This window comes from Nicotiana tabacum, chromosome 7, assembly GCF_000715075.1.
Source record: "Nicotiana tabacum cultivar K326 chromosome 7, ASM71507v2, whole genome shotgun sequence".
Classification (NCBI taxonomy): Eukaryota; Viridiplantae; Streptophyta; class Magnoliopsida; order Solanales; family Solanaceae; genus Nicotiana; species Nicotiana tabacum.
Window position 1 is genome coordinate 69,824,213 of NC_134086.1, and position 21,247 is coordinate 69,845,459.

Below are 21,247 nucleotides of genomic sequence, written 5' to 3' on the forward strand. Positions count from 1 at the left end.
GCCCTCCGGACCGGTACCTGACGACCCCCAAGGGTGAGTCTCGACCTTGGTTTCAAGCTTCTAGGAGCATGACCGCGAGACGACCTTATGACGGGAAAATCGGGCCCCCGAATTCGTCGTATACAGATAGGCGGTTGTTGCTCCAACTATTCTACACAAGATCAATAATCTCTCTCTCTCTCTCTCTCTCTCTCTCTCTCTCTCTCTCTGTTGTTACCATTTTCACGATAAGAAATGGAGCTAGGACGGGGATGTGACATCTTGAGATAGGCCTCGTATAGGTCAGCCCTGTCAGATTAAGCCATGTGCCTTGGGAACTCACCTCTTGCCTACTATAGCTTGCTACAGCCGTTGGAACGCAATGCGCTTCGGACCGGTACCTGACGACCCCCGAGGGTGAGTCTCGACCTTGGTTTCGAGCTTTGAGGAGCATGACCGTGAGACAACCTTATCACGGCGAAATTGGACCCCCGGATTCGAAGGAAACGGGAGTTCAGGATCGTTTCTTATCGTTTCTTGCTTCTTTCACCCTAAGAAACGCGGAGACTATCTGTATACGGCGATTTCGGGGGCCCGCTTTCCCCGTCATAAGGTTGTCTCGCGGTCATGCTCCTCGAAGCTTGAAGCCAAGGTTGAGACTCACCCTCGGGGGTCGTCAGGTACCGGTCCGTAGGGCATTGCATCCCAACGGCTGTAGCAGGCTATAGGAGGCAAGAAGGGAGTTCCCAAGGTACATGGCTTAATCTGACAGGGCTGACCTATACGGGGCCTATCTCAAGATGTCATGTCAGCTATCCTATCTGCATGTCTTTACAGTTAACACATTTTGTACTATAACGGGATTCCCCTCCCCACTCAGGGGATCACCATCACTTTGTAAAGCCCGGGCTGCTGTTGTTCCAACTATTCTACACAAGATCAATAATATATCTCTTTCTCTTTCTTCTCTAACTTACTCGCTTGAGGCCACTCTTAGCGTCTATTACTTTCATACTTGTTCTTCATTTATTGCTTGGTATTGGCCATAAAGAGCCTTCTTCAATTATATTATAATTGTTATCCCTTCCCCGGTTACCCCCGATAGCTCGAGCTCGAGCCGGATATCGACCCCGAGGCCCTTCATCTACCAGTCCGAAGCCCGGGCAGCAAGCCCCTCGGTTTGATTACTGCCACGTTTTAGCTTGTATCTCTTCGTTAAACTTCATATTCCTAGCATCAACTACTCTAACAACTAGCATAAAAATAGATCACGTACTTTTAGAGTCACATTTACAAATTTAATTGTCATTACCATTTTCACGGTAAATAATACTGCACTCTCATCCGCATACCTTGAAGTTACCTTTCTATTTTTCCTATAACTGTTTATTTGTATTAAACAATATTATTTTTCATTTTAGACGTTGTATTTAGTAATCCTTAAAATCTCATCATGTACCCTATGACATCAATTTTTAGGGAGTTGATTAGACTTGTTATATAACTTCTGAGCTTTATCTTTAACTATGATATATGTTGTTTAATGTTAGTTTTGATATCTCTTATTATGGTAAAGTATTGGCTTCCCTAGCTAGCAGTGCTAGGCGCCATCACGATCTCTTGATTGGGATTTTGAGTCGTGACAGATTGTTTAGTATTTTATATAGAAAAGGTAGTATTTATTATTATTTCTTGTAAGGATATTCTAAATTTTTTTAAAAAAATAAAAAATTATCGAGGAGGATTGTAATAATATACTTGGAATTATTTTTTCTTTAGTAAGATTCAAATTGTATTATTTTAATGCATATTATTACAGTTATTTGTTTATTTGTACTTCTTTTAAATATCGACTACGCTTACGAAAAAGTATGCGTACGCCAATATCGACTACTCTTGCGAAAAATTATGCAATATCGACTACTCTTGCGAAAAATTATGCGTACACTTCTGAGCGCAATTTAGCTCAAGTTCAAGTTCAGGTGTTTGACCCTTAATTCAGATGCCTAAAGAGTTTAAACTTATAATTTAAGTCATTGTAGCAAACTATGTGTGCCTTACATACTTTCATATTTATTTATTATCATGAGCAATTTAATTCTATTATCGTCTGAAACTAAAGAAAAGTTAATTTTTCGTTTATTTCTAAGTTGATGCGAGCATGTATTATTATTATGTATACATACACACGTATATAGCCTTAAGGGGAGGTAAAGCAACTCTGCAATGGATTCTAGTTGGAGAAATTAAGATTGGACTTTCTTCTCTGATTAAGCTTTGCAACTACAGTCACATAGCAGCGGCCCCTATTGGTTAAACTTCTTGTTAATTTTTCTTTTATTTCTGAATTGATATTAGGATGTATACATTCGTTTTATCTTAATCCATCCATTTTAAAAAGAATAAAATTACTATATGGAATGTCAACAAAAAAATTTGACCATACTTTTTTTACAATAAATTTTAAATATTTTAAATTATTAATTATAATATTTTGTATACAATATCTTCAAAAAAAAAAATTATTATCCAATGTCGGATAAATAAGGCATTTTGACCCTCTTAAAGAATTTCAAACAAATTGAAACAATCAATTGACCCCCGTGAAAATTTTGAAACAAATTGAAACAGAGGAAATATAATTGAACAATCATTTTCGCAATGCGAAAGTAAATAAACACAAACAGTATCGACGAGGTAACCCATACAAGACTTGAGGGGACACTAAACAGTAGTTGCTGCGCGGCCTTAAAAACACAAGGGATAACATACAACATCTCCATGACTATAACTGACTCCTACTATTATACAAGCTAAAGCAAACATTAAACTAGCAATGTGTCGGGTTGCTTACAAGTGGCAACCAATACAAAACAAAAAGTGGTCAGTAAAGCACAACACATGGAATATACTCTTAAAAGTGGGAGATAAAGCAGCAAAACTATCCTTACGATCGATTCTAGTTACAGAAATTAAGATTGTTGTTGACTCCTTTCGTTTAGCCTGGCAGCAACAGTCACAGAAGCAGCAACACCACCAGGAGTAGTGGACATGTCTTGTTTGTTGCGTATCTCCGCGCCTACCACTCCTTCTGCATCCTGCCTTGTCGCTGGCCTATCTGCTGGCAACACCGTAGTAGCACCCTGCAAAAAGAAGTCCTAATAACATGAACAAACAGCAAGAAAATATTATCTCTAAAATTCATTGGAGATACGTTGTATGCTTCTTACCGATAAGACATCTCCAAGCTTAACTTTGTCCTCGTCTCTCATCATAGATTCATTATAGGCTGCAGCCGACTGAGCAGCCGCTGCAACCCCTCCAGGAGTGATAACATTGCTGCCTGTTGCTCTTATTTCAGCTGCTTGTATTGCTGCTGCATCGCTCTGATCTATTGGTTTGCCCGGTATTGTTTGTGCAGTTGCTTCAAGAGCTTGTCCTACTGTTATCCCTCCACCTCCCTGTTGCTGTCCTCCTCCTCCGCCACTGCCTTGTTGTTCCTCTACTCCTCCTCCGCCTTGAGCCATCCCTCCTGTTGGCTGGATGTATTGTCCAACTACCTGAGGATGCAACTTGTTAAAAACAGTAGTTTTATACTAATACTGAAAGGGTCCAAATCTTTTATTCTAGTAATATTCAACTAAATTACTAGTTTTATCAAATTAGTAACTAATGAACTTGTTATAATTAAAGGAAAGTCTTGGTGTAACAGGTAATCACAGGTTTAAGTGATGAAAATAGACTTGAAAATAGTCTCAAGTCATGAAAACAACCTCTTACATAACCCCATAATAAAACTGCATAAAGACCGAACCCCGCCCGTAATAGAATTTAGGTTTATGGATTCCTACAAAAATCTCGTGTTAGTATACATACTAACTGGATAAACGAACTGGGTTCCGAGCTAAATATTCTTCTAGCTTTAATAAATTTTTCAATATAAATACAAGTTCTAGACAAAAGCTACTGGGTTCACGGGGGTATTGAATTAAATCCGCCCCTGCCCGCACATAAATGAAAATAATAAAAATAATCTCTTATAGAATGCATGATAAAATTGTATAAAGACCGAACCCGCATATACCCGCACATAGATCTCTTATAGAAACGCATGATAAAGCACATAGATGCATAATCTCTTATAGAAACGCCTGATAAAACTGCAAACCCCACACATAGATGAAAATAATCTCTTACAAAAACGCATGATAAAACTGCATAAAGGCCGAACCCGCACATAGATGGAGTGTTCTTTTTATATTTTTAGTATAATTAAGTTAGATGTTAGCTGATTGGTGTAGTTTTTACTTTATTAGTGTATAAAATTTAAGCTTAAATAAAAGGAACCGTACTCAATATATTGGAATAAAATTAATCATACAACGTTAATTACCTGGCCGGCAACTGATTCAGTGGTTATATTAGCTCCAGGAACGGCAGTCCCAGTGACGGTGACACCCTCTCGAGCGGCAACATCAGTAACGTCACCAGGTTTAACAGCACCAGCACTGATATTATAATTAGCTGCAGATTGCATGGCAGCTGCTGGACCACCCCTTTGCGTTTGCCCAAGCACAGCCGTTTCAGCACTCTGCATCATGGCTGCATCTTCTGGCTTAACAGCCTTCTCCCCTAGCTCGCCAGAGACACCAAAAACGTCGGCGTATTTAATAGGGTCCCCTTCACCCTGTGGCCTTCTTGGTTGTTCTTGACTCATTTTTTTCTTGGCTAAAATTCTCGAGACTTAATTCACTTCGAATTACAAGATGTCGGATATGGCTCGCTCGAGAAAATTAAGACAAAGATATAAATGTGGAAGTAGGCTTGTTTGGGTGGAGACGAAGATTTTTGGGACAAGTGGCTATTGAAGAAGTGTGTGGTGGCGTAAATGTTAGATGTGGCAGCTAAAGAGTGAAGCTTAGGTGGCAGCACGCCACTTGTCAAACTACACCTTCTCTATGGCAGCGTGTAATGTTCCTTATCCACTGCTTTGTATAATTTATAGGGCCTACCGATTTTGCTATTTGATCGAGACAAGGGAACTGCGTCGAGGAGTAGCCTCGTAATGAATCAGATCAGAGCACGAAGACGAGGCATCGAGTCCAAGGGTCGAGGTGCCTGTCGAGATCGAGGCCAGCAGCGACCAAGATCAAATATGATAGACTTCGAGCGAAACATAATAATGGAAAGGCGAGATATTCGTGACTGGAGATCATGACGTAAATCTCGGAACAGATCAAATCAAGGGCGGTTATCTAGTTAATCATGGGATTTACTTCCATAGTTTGATTCCTCTAATATATAAAGCGGGTCATAATCATCTTGTAGATGGACATTGATACAGATCAAAGCAATACAATATTCTCTCTTTAATTCTCTTGTTTATCAGTTTGCGGTTTTTAACTGTTCTTGCTTTACTAGCTCGAGGGTATTCCAACTCGAGGGATCTGTTCAAACTGGTTTGCTTTACATTATTATCTATTCCCATTACTTTTCTTTACGTCTCTCAATTAGTATTAAGTATGGGTGTTTAACGGGTGGGTCGGGCCGGGCTGGGTAGGGAAATTTAGTACCCGTATGGGTTATGGTCCGGGGCGGTTACGGGTTGGGGCATACCGGGTTCATCCGGGTAAAAATTGAACCGTAAGGGTTACGAGTTCATGGGGCCGGGTTAGTGTTATTTTTAATTTTTTTTTTTTGTATTTTGTATAACTATTGTAAGTTATATTAATATAAAGTAAAAATATAAAGAATACAATGAAGATGAGAAAAAATTGCACTTATAAAGTGCTACATTTATTTCAAAATTCAAACTTAAAAATTGAAAGGTTTACATTTAACAACAAGTAAATTAACCAAAAAAAAGAGTAAATTCAAAGGTTTTGCATTGCCTAAGTAAGTTTTTCATAATCAATATGAACTGAGTGACCTTCTTCTGCAGTGTTAAATTCGGATGGGTTACCATGTGTTAATATATCTCCAAGTTCCTCGTCTTCTGGGCTATCAACATCTTCACGTCCTTGATTTCTTCGTTCCGATCTAATCCAATCTCTGAAACATACTAAAACTTCCAAAGCAAATGCTTCCCAATGAGTGACGGGTGTCTCCAAGTTGTTGTCTTGCTTGGCTAATTAAATGCACTCTCTGATACAACAGTTGAAATTGGCACATTCAGCACGTCCCGAGCCATAGCGAAAAGAACAGGAAATTGTTTTCCATTCTCATGTCACCATCCCAACGGTGAAAATTCCTTTGTGTGAGGCTCTTTTTGCTTCTGCAAGTAGAATTGAAGTTCATCAATGTTCCTGTTACTGGTTTGAGTGTTAGAAAATGTAGAAAAAATATTATAACTATCAAGGCCTTCTTCATCATCCACATTAGCACAAGTGGTACAGTGCATAGTGGGATTAACATTGCCTACATTAAGAGTAGCATCATCAATTACATTTGCATAATAATTATATAATTATTGTAAAGATTCATTTAGCTTGTTCATACAAGCATATAAATCTGGGGTTTCAGTTGGTCCAATCTCCATATAAGTATATAAAGCATTCATTAATTGGTGACAATCAGACATCTTAATAGAAGGATTTAAAACAACACCAATTAAGTAAATCGGAGGAATTGGAAAGAAATATTTTTTGAATTTTGCTTGCATTTTTTCAACAACATCGCTATATTTTTCTTTCTTCTTAAATTCAAAGAGTAGAAAAGAAACTTCAGCTATATGTACTTAAGCTAAAGTAACAGTAGGGTAATATGCTCCAGAAAACTCAACAGTAGTTGTATAAAATTTATGTAAAAATTTAACAACATCATTAATGACCTCCCAAGTAGTAGTTGTTAACATACGGTTTGGATCAGTACAATGCGCATTAGCAACTTTAGTTATAGGGAATATGTATTTGTAGCAACATTTTAAAAATATATATGTATAATTCCATTTAGTAACAATTTCGTCTGGCATGAATTTTGTCATGACCCAAAACCACTAAGGGTCGTGATGGCGCCAGACACCGCCGTTAGACAAGCCAACCAAAATACTTAATCAAATGCACGTTTTAATAATTTTGAAAACTATAAATTTTCCTTCAGTTCTACTAGTAAAAGGTAATCAATTCAAATTAAATATAAATGTTAAGAAGTTAATACAAGATACCCAATAATCATCCCAAAACCCGGTGTCACAAGTGCATGAGCATTTACTAGGGAATGACATAAAATACAGTAACTGTCCGGAATACAAGTGGACAGAAATAAAAATACAGTACAATACTCTGAATAAGACTCTGCTGGCTGCGGGTCGTCTCGATAATTGCAGCTCACCTAAGTCTTCGTATCAACCATGCCGCTATGCCACTAAGCCACCAGCCACACATGAACCTGTGCAACAAAAATGCACAGCAAGTGTAGTATGAGTACGAAAACAACGTGTACCCAATGAGTATCCCATATAATCTCGAAGAAGTAGAGACGAGAGGTCGATTTCGACACTTACTAGTGGTCCAATAGTAATATCTTATTAATACGAATAATCATGGATTTATTGAAAACGGCAGTAAGTTCAAATAAGTTACGAAACAGGTAAATGTTCCTTCTTATATTAAAAAGTCTCCGAATTCATAATCTATTAATTATCAATTTATCTCAAGTCAGGGAGAGCAAATATCAATTTCAATGAATCTCAAGGCAAGCAATACAAGTATGCGCAAATCATGCCGAGGTCGTATGGCCCGATCCAACATAATGTAAAATGTGCACTGCCGAGGGTCGAACGGCGCGAACCATAGATGCATCTATTTAATCTACCGAGGTGTTCGGCCCGTTCCAAAATTAAACACATAACAGACAGTCAATCAAGAAGTCAACATGGAACAATTATCCAAAGAAGAGTCGATTCTCTTTTAACAATTTTATAAAAAAAAATGAAGTTTAATCCTTTTAGAAATTCATTTACCAATTCGATAGGATTTAAGCAATTAATATGTCAACAAGGTTACAAATATTCCAAGTATATAGCATGTTTTTGGGTCCTAGACTACCCAGACTTACATAATAATAGTAGCTACGCACGGACTCTCGTCACCTCGTGTGTACGTAACCCCTACAAATAGGAGCACATAACCAATTATTTTACCTATGGGGACAATTCCCTCTTACAAGGTTAGAAAGGAGACTCACCTCGCTTCGAAGCCTATATTCCAATTCAAGAACGCGCTCAAACCTCCAATTTGGAGCCGAACGATCCAAAACTATTCAAATAGGATAAGAACTAGTCAATACATGCTCAAAAGTTGATATTCTAACTATTAAACCAATTTCCCGACCCTAAATGCAAGGTTCCTAAAATTCATCCCCGGGCCCACGTGCCCGGATTCCGAAAATTTTTGAAGAAAATTGTTACTCATAACCTAAGGATCAAGAATATATGATTTTTACTCCATTCCCTAACAAATTTCGTGGTTAAATCTTGTTTTTACCAAATTCTAGGTTTTCATCTAAAACCCTTGATTTTCCCTAATTTTCACATGTTAATCCACCCATAATCTATGTATTTAACTCATGTTGTGTAGAAATTACTTACCTCTTTAATAATGATGGAATCCCTCCTCAAATGCTCTCAAAAATCGCCTAAGGCCTAGTGGGAAATGAAGGAAATGGGCTAAGTCTCGGGATAAAAAGCCCTGAGTTCCAGTCGCAGATATCGCATTTGCGACATCCGTCTCACAAATGCGATGTCGCATTTGCGACAATTGCATCATAAATGCGACGCCTAGCCAACCCTGCCCTGGTCGCATTGTCGACAAGATTCTTCGCAAATGCGAAGGTGACAGCCTCGCAAAAGCGATCCTTCGTTTGCAAATGCGAACTTCCCCTCAGAAGCCCAGTCTCGCAATTGCGAATTCCATCTCGCAAATGTGATGATCGCATTTGCGACCATAATATCGCAATTGTGATCATACCAGTACCAGCAATCCTATTTCTTAGCAATTCATTCTGAAGCTATCCCGAATCTCACCCGAGCCCCCGGGGCTCCAAACCGAACACCCGCACAAGTCCAAAAATATAACACGGACTTGCTCGAAGCCTCAAATCACATCAAACAACGCTAAAACCATTAATCGCACTCCAATTCAAGCTTAATGAACTCTAAAATTTTAAACTTCTACTTTCGGTGTTTAAACCTATCAAATCACGTCCGATTGACCTCAAATTTTGCACACAAGTCATATTTGACATTATGGACCTAGTCCAACTTTCGGAATCAAAATTCGTCCCCGATATCAAAAAGTCAACTCTCGGTCAAACTTCCCAAAAACCTTCAAATTTCTATCTTTAGCCAAATGACTCCAAAATGACCTAAGGACCTCCGAATTCACTTCCAATCGCACTCCCAATACCAGAATCACGATACGGAGCTATTCCAAGACTCGGAATCCCAAACGGACATTGATAACACTGAAATGCACTTCAATCCAAACTTATGAAATTCTTTCAAAAATGCCAACTTCCACAATAGGTGTCGAAATGTTCCCGGGTCTTCCAAAACCCTGTCCGAACATACGCCCAAGTTCGAAATCATCATATGAACCTGCTGGAACCTTTGAATCCCAATTCCAAGGTCGTTTACTCAAAAACCCAAACTTAGTCAATTCCTTCTACTTAAAGCTTCCGAAATGAGAATTCTCTTTCCAAATCAACTTCGAGTTCCCCGAAATTCAATTCCGACCATGCGTACAAGTCATAATACTTGAAATGAAGCTGCTCATGGCCTCAAACTACTGAACGACGTGCTAGAGATCAAAACGACCGGTCGGGTCGTTACATTCTCGCCCACTTAAACATACGTTCGTCCTCGAACGTGCTGAGAACTGCAGCAAAGTTGTCTGAAATCACTGTGTAACACCTCGTGCACCTACCCATGCTACCACAACTCAGTCGAGCACACTAGCTCGATTAATCTGAAGATATTCTCTTCCTTCAAGCAAATAAGCTTAGAGCCCAATTCCAACATCTGAAATTCTCTGCCAGGATTGTTTCCAACATACGATCACCATATCAATCACTACACGCTGTACCCAAATATGACTGCATACCTTTGCTAAATTCACACCTTGCACCACTTTACTCACAGTACCACACTAACATTCTCTGATCAAATTAGTCGAAATTCCACTAATCTAATTCTCTCATTGCACCTCATGACCTGCATAGGGCTTGCTCTAGCTCTTACAATACCGCCACGATAGAAATGATATGTTGAATTTCATAACCAACTACCGAATCAACAAATCATTGGGTTTATACTCCTGACAAAAACCACCACCTCATTTTGAACCAAATAATGGTCTTAGCTCCTTAATATACTTCATATAATCAGATTGCACTGATCCTAAATCTAATGATCTCATCTCACCCAGTACGAACTGCTCAGGTAATAAGCACACTGGTCATGATCAAAAGTCCCATATGATGCCACAACGTGCCAATAGGCTATGAAGTCGAACATGACAAAAGGGATAACGAACTCTGAAAGGGACTACTCAACTCACGCACTAATATGGACTTTCCTTAGAAAATAGGAAACAAGGCACACAAAAATAGCATATAGAAAACTGTACTCAACATCACACTGTTGCAGCGTGCAACCCGATCCAAATAACATACCCATGGCGGCGTGCCACCCGATCCACACATAAAGTTCACATAAGGAAGTATACACCGAGCTAAATTGCTCATTATAATAAAATACCGAATATTGGTCACAAGCACGCTAAGTGCATAAGACCATCCCTAGGGAGACATATAGCGCCATAAGCTAACAAACTCAAGCACAACTGAGGTGCGATATATGTTCTGAAACTAAAGAGCCATCTTGCTCACATAACACCATTGCTACGTGGAACTTCAACACATAAGAAAATTATCGAGCCGTTCACAACTCACACGGCACAATATAGCATTAATAGCCAACGACGACATAACATCCCACATCTGAATACTCCTCCATAAGGAGAGGTATGCTGAAATAAACACATCCGGCCTGATATAAGGCCCATATTCATGCTTAAATCCATTCACAAACCTCAAGCCGATCCTGATCGTACCGAACTAGGTCCATAATCTTTCATGGTCCATAATAACCCCCCTTTTCCCATAACACACTAGAATAACCATCATAACCGGAGTAATCCTCCACAGTCCACAACCCAATAAATCCAGTGCCCTCCATGCATAAATTCTCAAATTAACGATATCACCACATCTTCATACTTGGTTTAATTCTTCAATCAATCAAGTGAATACATGTCACACTTATACAACCTTCCCGTAGGGCACGCTCCCACGACCTTCTGTAATAGATAACATGTCGGTACATCCAAACCACCAGTCGCACTAACGCTGAAAAGCGATCAAGAATCCTTAACCAGGATGCAAAGCCTTTTTCACAAAACACCGATCTCAGGTGACGCTGAAGACAATACCAACTTACTTTAGACATCGAAACTCCTTTCCTGCTCATCCGAGCTCGTGACATCCTTGTCAACACCAAACCGCAACCTTGATCCTCACGTCAAATTCCATACCACCCATTGCACCCAACATGCCAATATACGATAGAAAACAATTTTCATCATAACTCTGAAACCACTAACAGATTAACACTTTATCATATAAAAACTTTTCACTTAACTCACTTCAGGAGAACCATAGCAACACGTAGATGAGTTCTCAAAACCGTAGAATATGCAAATCTCTAAGTAGTTGTCTAAGCCACCATAGCTCTTCCAGGATCCGCCTACACATATCAGGCCATAACAGTAGAATATTTCTGAATACATCAATTACGGCGGCCGACAAGCCTCACGCGTACCGTCACAAATCACTTGCTTAACTTGATCATGCTAAAGGAACTTATCACTACCACCTGGCTAGCCAATCTATCTTCGTCCAATTTATCCTTGATTGCCTTTGAAATAATAATAATAACACCATTCAACACATAGCTCACTACATCCGTACTCATCACGAGTGACCTTGAATCACGAGACCATACTGTCTCAAATCCTACGAACCGTTTCATACCTCCCTTGTGCGCACATTTACATCCTCAACTAGTATGCCCATTCTGATAATCCCTCTAAGAATCCGAAGTCCTTTCTCATTTTCCTCCCAAATACTGTACTGCAAGTAAAAATATCATAGAACATTCTGGGCCTTTTCTCATAAGCTGCTACAAAAGCTTGATTTTTAACTGTACCTATAGGCTCGAAATCATTGGGCACCACACTTTACCCCTATGAATCCACTAGGACCGTTGTTGAGAGCCACCCGCTCTGACTTGGCCCCGAATATAATCTACTCCATGAATCTTCTAGCACATGAATACCCTCTCGACAAAGCACCCGGCAGAATCACTTTCCTTGAAACCTGCATCTATACAAGGCATAAATCCTGAATCCTTACCCAAGTCTGAACATGAGCCAATAAGGCCCACCATAGCACACCTCTAACAATCACTTTGCTCAAATTACCACTTATGTCCTTTTTCCGTAGCTGAAATAACCCATCAATATGCTGATAACTAGAAACCTCGCAAGAAGTTAACCATTCAACCCAATCATAGGCGGTGGGACTCTCCCACTTAGCTTGAAGCCACTATTACACACCTCTGAAATTCACCAAGATTCTTTATCTCTTATTGACACGACCTCGCGCAATTAAACCACCAGTTCCTTGAAATCCTTCCATTAGCACTTCATGAACACCCTGAATTTCCATCAACATTCACATATTCGACCTCTTACCGGAATGGCCAGTAAAATCCTCCGCAGAAGCTTTGCCAACCACATGACCGCTAACCTGCTCACAGGGAATAACCCACTTGTGAAAATCACTTTCCGACATCTTCCAATGCTGCTACACGGGGTACAATCACTACGACATCAAGAACACATCCTTAGTCCGAGCTCACTCTCTAGCTGCATAAGTCCATTCGCCCCTCGTAAACATCAATTAGATGTGCGGCAACATCCTTCTAATTCAAAGTTATGTTGTGTCCCTCTTCATTTCAAGCAGCTCCCTTTCGTTATATCAAATCTCTTGCCGTATAATAGCCCATGCTCCAAATTAAATCCATAGGCCCCAATCACCAATCTCTAAAATTCCTAAATCATTCCAAACTCTCCTTAAGGTGTGTAGTCATCCTACCGCAAAACCCATATGCAACTCCGCCATTCCCCCACTTTGGCGGAACCACCCCTTTAATCGACTACTCGACCTTTGCTTTTTATACCTGACCTTCTAGAAGTTTTAACCAACGCCTGACACTCCCCACATGTCCTTGCTCATCCTTTGCTGCTCAGTTGTTGCCTTAATAAAATCTATCTTCATAGTACTTGAACCCACAAATCGCTACTAACTTTAAACCTTTCTAGAGATCACCTTTCTTGAGCCGTCGACATTGGAAACACCGATTCAATCCTGAACCACCGCACCCCGCGATATCCAACAGTCGTTTCTCCAATATTATTTCAAAATATCCTACCCCAAGGGCGAATTGCAGAAGACCCTAACACCGGCGAACTTAACACATACAATCGAGGACGACGATACTACATCGCAGATAAAAATTCCACCACGCTCGAAATTACCAAGTCTCGTTACTCCATCACCCCAAATCTGAACTTTCATAGGCCAATTGCTTTTCCTCTACTGGACATGAAATATCAGATGTCTGAATCATGCACTGAGTAGACTTCCTTTCAAATCATTCAGTGCCCCAAGACATAGGTAAGTATCCTACTATCAAGTCAATATTGTGTGATAACCAATCGTGAGCATCATAGCAACCTGTGCATAGCCTCCAATCTCTTAGAAGCATAACTACCGAGCCGAAATGATAGGAAAATCCTTCCGCAAGGCGACGACAATAGCCCAACCAACTATCCCGGGAGAAACATCTCGCACCACATCTGTAGTACCATTACAATTCTTCAATTCTCGATTTATAACAAGCGCTTCACGTCGTATAAGATTGAGTAGGAAAGAAACAAAGGCATAAGCCTCAAAGGAATCAAATCGCACGATGAGGAATCAATAAAGGAAGTACTCCTAACAGCCTTGTAGCCTCTCGAAGATAAGTACAGACGTCTCCGTATCGATCCGCAAGACTCTACTAGACTCGCTCATGACTCGTGAGACCAAAGGGAACCTAGTGCTCTGATACCATGTTGTCATGACCCAAAATCCATTAGGGGTTGTGATGGCGTCGGACATTGCCGTCAGGCAAGCCAACCAAAATACTTAATCAAATCCACGTTTTAATAATTTTGAAAACTATGGATTTTCCTTCAGTTCTACTAGTAAAAGGTAATCAATTCAAATTAAATATAAATATTAAGAAGTTAATACAAGATTCCCATAATCATCCTAGAACCCTGTGTCACAAGTGCATGAGCATTTACTAGGGAATGACATAAAATGCAGTAACTGTCCGGAATACAAGTGGATAGAAATGAAAATATAGTACAATACTCTGAAGGAGACTCTGCTGACTGCGGGTCGTCTCGATAATTGCAGCTCACCTAAGTCTCAGTATCAACCATACCGATATGCCACTAATCCACTAGTCACACATGAACCTGTGCAACAAAAATGCACAGCAAGTGCAGTATGATTACGAAAACAACGTGTACCCAATGAGTATCACATCTAATCTCGAAGAAGTAGAGACGAGAGGTCGACTTCGACACTTACTAGTGGTCTAATAGTAATATCTTATTAATACGAATAATGATGGATTTATTAAAAATGGTAGTAAGTTCAAATAAGTCACGAAACAGGTAAACATTCCTTCTTATATTAAAAAGTCTCTGAATTCATAATCTATTAATTATCAATTTATCTCAAGTCAGGGAGAGCAAATATCAATTTCAATGAATCTCAAGGCAAGCAATACAAGCATGCGCAAATCATGTCGAGGTCGTACGGCTCGATCCAACATAATGTAAAATGTGCACTGCTGAGGGTCGAATGTCGCGAATCATAGATGCATCTATTTAATCTACCGAGGCATTCGGCCCGTTCCGAAATTAAACACATATAGACAGTCAATCAAGAAGTCAACAGGGAACAATTATCCAAAGAAGAGCCAATTCTCTTTTAGCAATTTTATAAAAAAATGAAGTTTAATCCTTTTAGAAATTCATTTACCAATTTGTCAGGTTTTAAGCAATTCATCTATCAACAAGGTTACAAATATTCCAAGTATAACATACTTTTGTGTCCTAGACTACCCGGACTTACATAATAATAGTAGCTACGCACGGACTCTCGTCACCTCGTGTGTACGTAGCCCCCACAAATAGGAGCACATAACCAATTATTTCACCTATGGGGACAATTCATTCTTACAAGGTTAGAAAGGAGACTCACCTCGCTCCGAAGCCTATATTCCGATTCAAGAACGCGCTCAAACCTCCAATTCAGAGCCGAACAATCCAAAACTATTCAAATAGGATAAGAACTAGTCAATACATGTTCAAAAGTTCATATTCTAATTATTAAATAAATTTCCCGACCCTAAATGCAAGGTTCCTAAAATTCACCCCCGGGCCCGCATGCCCGGATTCCGAAAATTTTTGAAGAAAATTGTTACCCATAACCTAAGGATCAAGAATATATGATTTTTACTTCATTCCCTAATAAATTTCGTGGTTAAATCTTGTTTTTACCAAATTCTAGGTTTTCTCTAAAACCCTTGATTTTCCCTAATTTTCACATGTTAATCTACCCATAATCTATGTATTTAACTCATGTTGTGTAGAAATTACTTACCTCTTTGATGATGATGGAATCCCTCCTCAAATGCTCTCAAAAATCGCCTAAGGCCTAGTGGGAAATGAAGGAAATGGGCTAAGTCTCGAGATAAAAAGCCCTAAGTTCCAGTCGCAGATGTAGCATTTGCGACATCCGTCTCGCAAATGCGATGTCGTATTTGCGACAATTGCATCATAAATGCGACGCCTAGCCAACCCTGCCCTAGTCGCATTTGCAACAAGATTCTTCGCAAATGTGAAGGTGACAGCCTCGCAAAAGCGATCCTTCATTCGGAAATGCGAACTTTCCCCTTAGAAACCCAGGCTCGCAATTGCAAACTCCATCTCGCAAATGCGATGATCGCATTTGCGACCATAACATCGCAATTGTGATTATACCAGTACCAGCAATCCTATTTCTTAGCAATTTATTCCGAAGCTATCCCGAATCTCACCCGTGCCCACGGGGCTCCAAACCGAACACCCGCACAAGTCCAAACACATAACACGGACTTGATCGAAGCCTCAAATCACATCAAACAACGCTAAAACCATTCATCGCACTCCAATTCAAGCTTAATGAACTCTAAAATTTCAAACTTCTACTTTCGGTGTTTAAACCTATCAAATCACGTCCGATTGACCTCAAATTTTGCACACAAGTCATATTGACATTATGGACCTAGTCCAACTTTCAGAATCGAAATCCGTCCCCGATATCAAAAAGTCAACTCTCGGTCAAACTTCCCAAAAAACCTTCAAATTTCTATCCTTAGCCAAATGACTCCAAAATGACCTACAGACCTCCGAATTCACTTCTGATTGCGCTCCCAATACCAGAATCACCATACGAAGCTATTCCCAGACTCAGAATCCCAAACGGACATCGATAACACTGAAATGCACTTCAACCCAAAATTATGAAATTCTTTCAAAAATGCTAACTTCCACAATAGGTGCCAAAACTTTCCCGGGTCTTCCAAAAGCCGGTCCGGACATACGCCCAAGTCCAAAATCATTATACGAACCTGCTGGAACCTTCGAATCCCAATTCCGAGGTCGTTTACTCAAAAAACTAACCTTAGTCAGTTCATTCAACTTAAAGCTTCCGAAATGAGAATTCTCTTTCCAAATCAACTCTAAATTCCCCGGAATTCAATTCCGACCATACGTATAAGTTATAATACCTTAAGTGAAGCTGCTCATGGCCTCAAACTGCTGAACGACGCGCTAGAGCTCAAAACGACCGGTCGAGTCATTGTAAATTTGGGTTTAAGGTTATACTGGATACACTTATTCTTAAATTCCTTTATTCTAGATTGTCTATCATTTCCTTGAATAACACCAACTACTCTTCTAACATGAGTAATCTCAGTTGAAAATAAATCAAGGTCACTTTTAACAATTAAATTATAAACATGATATGCACACCTAACATGAAAAATTTCATCAAGAGGTAGTTTCAAATGCAGTTTTAATATTGAAATTGTGGCATTATTGTTAGAAGCATTATCAAAAGACATACAAAATACTTTTTGCTTGAGATTATAAAATTCAACAACTTCACAAATAGTACTACTTATAAACGTAGCAGTATGACTCTGATCTTCATCATATTTAAAAGTGATAATATGTTTTTGCATACATGTAGTATCATCTATCCAATGACATATAATTGTCAAATAATCATTTCCATTAACTGCATTGCCAATATCAGAAGTTAGAGAAACTCTACAAGGAAGGTGGCTAAACAAATAACGTATGTATGTTTGATATTGTCCATGAAGTCTAAAGATATCATATCTACAAGTACTTCTAGGGATACCTTTAAATAAAGGATTGTAAATCCTTTGAATATACATAATAAGATATGATAAAGAAGCAAAAGAAAAAGGTAGACAACCCAAAGCAATCATTTTTGCTAACTCCTCACGATCCTTCATCTTATCATATTTCACAAGACCTCCAGTAGTATGGTTTAGAGTTGATTGATTTCCATCTCCATCAGATCCCCATTCTATAGGATGCTCAATTCTCATATGTCTACTAAGTGTCCAGTCCCCCCTAATTGTCCTCCTGTCTTATGTTTAAAAGTATCATTACAAAATTTGCATTTAACTCTATCACTATTCGGTATGTCTTCAAAAAAAATTCAAACCTTACTTCTTTTTCTAATATTATTAGTCGGGGCTATAGGTGGTCTACTACTAGCACCACGACCATCACCCCTGCTACCAGCTCCAACACTACTAGGTGTAATGGTATCTCATCTTCCATTTCTAATTCATTATCTTCTATACCGAAATCTTCCTGGAATTATTCATAATCTATATTATTATCAGGTAATATTTCAGAAATATTTGGAGAGGTATTTAAATTACTACCAGATGCTGAAGCTGAAGTACTACCTATTTTTTTATTTCCCCGATTAGTAACCTTGTTACAAACTCTTTTTGCGGCATTAAACATATTGTAAAAATTTAACTACTAGCAACAATTAAATATGCAACTAAAATAGTAAATAAGAGAAAGAGTTTGAGGGAGTGCACCGAATTTGGCAATAAATTGAGTACTTGATGATTTCGCAACTCCAATGTTACCACGAAGAAACGTCAATTGTTCCAAATTCCAATTTTGAACTTCAATTGTTCAAACTTCAAATAATAAATACTACGTTAAATTAAATTCCAAAAAAAAGAGCCAAATAGTTGATTGCACTTTAAGTGAAGATTGAAGAATGAGAGAATATGAGAATTGAGATTTAGAATTGAGAGATGAGTGAAGAAATGAGGAAGAAGGGGGTGTATTTATAGTCATTCAAAGGGGGTTAATTTTTTTAAAAAAAAAACAAAAATTGGGCTAAATGTCAATTTCAGTCGTTGGGCAACGGCCATATTGTGAAATGGACCGTTGCCAACGGTCAGAATCTGAGGCCTAAGCTTAAAAAAAATTATTACCGTTAAACCGGTCTGGGCCGGTTAACCGGATGAAAAGTATTGTTCGTTGACCGGGTTTAACCGGTCCGTTTAATCGGTGGTTTAAATGTGAATGGAAGAAACCCCCTACCCCTATAAACCAGCTCCACCCGTCCCTCTTGTACCGGTTCGGGCCGGTTCCGGTTTAAATCGGTCTGGGCCGGTCCAGAAATGGCTGACCCGGCCCGTTAGACACCCTTAGTATTAAGTGAAATCACGTACCGTTAAAATCGCATTATAAGTTTAATTGTTATCCAATTTTTAGGGTAAACATAATTTCTTCCATCAATCACCTAAAGTTCAATGCAACCAATTACCTATGATTACTACTATCAGCAACTCCAATTTTGTTTATGATTAGTGATCTATCTTAACTTATTCTAAGCCTGTTTGGTTGGAAGGTACGTTAACGTTACTTTTGTTTTTTTTTGGTTCAAAAGATAACTTACATAGATTAAAAGTTGCGTACAGGGGGTGGCTCTCATGCACCATATTACACGTACTAGTAACAGCTATATCACTACTATATGAGATATCGCCCCTAAGGGTATCACACTGACGATTCTCAATACTACTAGTAGAGACTGTTGTGCTCCTATCTAGTTTCAAAACAGTATTTACAACAGTCTCAGTAGGTACATTATTAGTAACAAAATGTGAGTTGCTGCCTTGAACAACATTTTGCCATGCATGAGATATAGGAACCATGTGTTGAGTTGTTGTTCCCATTTGGTCCGCCAGCAGCTGATTTGATACAAAAGGTGGTGGATCAACAAAAATCTGCAACCTATCCACAAGTCGCATTCTACTTCCTAGTTTTGCAATGTGGTCGGCTACCCCATTATGTTCCCTGTACGCATTTCAAACTACTGGATCAAATAGCATCCTGAGGATGTACCTGCAATCACAAATTAAGTTAGAATACTTTAGATTATCACTGTGTAACAGTGTTATTACCTCCTTTGCATCTGTTTTCACTTCCAGCGGCAGTAGTTGCATTTATATGGCTAAACTTAGTCCTTTGATAAGTGCTTGTAGTTCAGCTATTAGGCAGTGCTCATGAGGAGTAGGTCCAGTAAATCCCACTATCCAATCACCCAAGTGATTCCTAATTACTCCTCCAATTCCATCCGTATCTGTTTCAGGCAAAGTAGACTCGTCCGTATTAAGTTTGTAAAAATGATTCTCAGGAGGTATCCATCTTAGATGGATTGGGAGTCTTTGGGCATCCATATGTGATCACGCCCAACTATACCTTATAAAAAGACAAAGCGGTCGCTACAAATATATTTCGGTTAACAAGTCCGGAGTCGACTCCCACAGGGAATTAACCTATCAATCACAGCTATTGGACTCACACAAAATTCATGTAATTAACTTTTAGAGATATTTAAATAATAAATTGTAGGTTTACTAACTAATTTTACATAATAAGAATGCAATAATTAAAAGCTAACTATGAACGGGTTTTAAGCAAGAATGAGACACATCTAAGGTTCTGATTTCCCCTCTTGTCGGAATCCTTTCCGCTATGTTTGCTATAAATTTGCCTAAGTCTTCTCTATCGATCATGATCACTCTGACTCTCGTAACTCTCTCCCGAGTAATTACAACAATATGCTATATATATTCTCCCAAATTATGCTAGCTGGCCTTAATTACAGCTCACTTAGATCGCACCCAAGGTTTCGTTATCCCTAATCCCACTTTTAAACCCTTCGTATTGATCTCTCATATACGTTAGGAGTGGTGTTGTTCAACAACTACCTAAATATGAACTCTATCCCGAGTAATACATACTAAATAGGCACAGTCGATTGAGGGCCTTTCAATCAACAATAATCACAATATAGCTTAACAAACAGAGAAAATACTATGGCAAATCTATGTTAACATAACAAGAAATTCATCCTCCAAGAGGTTCCATCAAAACCCTAGATTAGAATTTTAGCTATGCATAATCGTTTTCACAGTCATAACAATGGAATTCATCATCAATGATAAAAATAAGAGGAAAGAAAGGTAAAACTCTATGCCAAATCTTCTGCCTTGCTTCTTGCCTATTCTTTTCATCAAAAATCCTTCAAAAACCTTGATACCTTCTTTTTGGGTGAGCTGGGCTTCTTATAGGTCAAGGAGAGTCGCTCCTAAACTTACAAATATACCCCTTAAATAAAATTCCTCGGAGTGACCAACGCGGCTACGGTCGGACCGCGGTTGGACCGCGCACAATGCCTTCCTTTCTGCTTGACGAGCGCGACCTGAGCGCGGCCGCGGTTGGCCCGCGCTCCTAGAGTTCAATCTGTCTTCCATTTTTTCCTTCTTATTTCGCGTGCACTCACCTCTGATTGGCCTTCCTTGCTCCAAATTAACTCCTAACACCCTTTAATGTCCTCATAGTCAGGAATTGCTCCTGCAAAGCACAAAATTCATAATTAGAGCCATTTGTTATCATTTAACATTCATATA

General features: G+C 39.1%; 1 protein-coding gene across 1 annotated transcript; it reads right to left on the bottom strand.

Moving 5' to 3' along the window:
- Positions 1-2,727: 2,727 nt before the first annotated feature.
- On the bottom strand, positions 2,728-4,792 carry LOC107790406 (late embryogenesis abundant protein 31). The gene is made up of 3 exons (XM_016612335.2): positions 4,373-4,792; positions 3,210-3,539; positions 2,728-3,122 (listed from the first exon to the last, which is right to left on the bottom strand). Exons 1-3 carry the CDS (start codon positions 4,694-4,696, stop codon positions 2,952-2,954), a joined length of 825 nt encoding a protein of 274 aa, XP_016467821.1. The 5' UTR covers positions 4,697-4,792; the 3' UTR covers positions 2,728-2,951.
- Positions 4,793-21,247: the final 16,455 nt, after the last annotated feature.

Bases quoted from the DNA above. Each gene is read 5' to 3' on its own strand.
- LOC107790406 (XM_016612335.2), bottom strand. From the start codon at position 4,696: ATGAGTCAAGAACAACCAAGAAGGCCACAGGGTGAAGGGGACCCTATT. The intron at 3,540-4,372 runs GTAATTAACGTT...TTGCATCCTCAG, and splicing joins CTGAATCAGTTGCCGGCCAG to GTAGTTGGACAATACATCCA. The intron at 3,123-3,209 runs GTAAGAAGCATA...TTCTTTTTGCAG, and splicing joins AGCTTGGAGATGTCTTATCG to GGTGCTACTACGGTGTTGCC.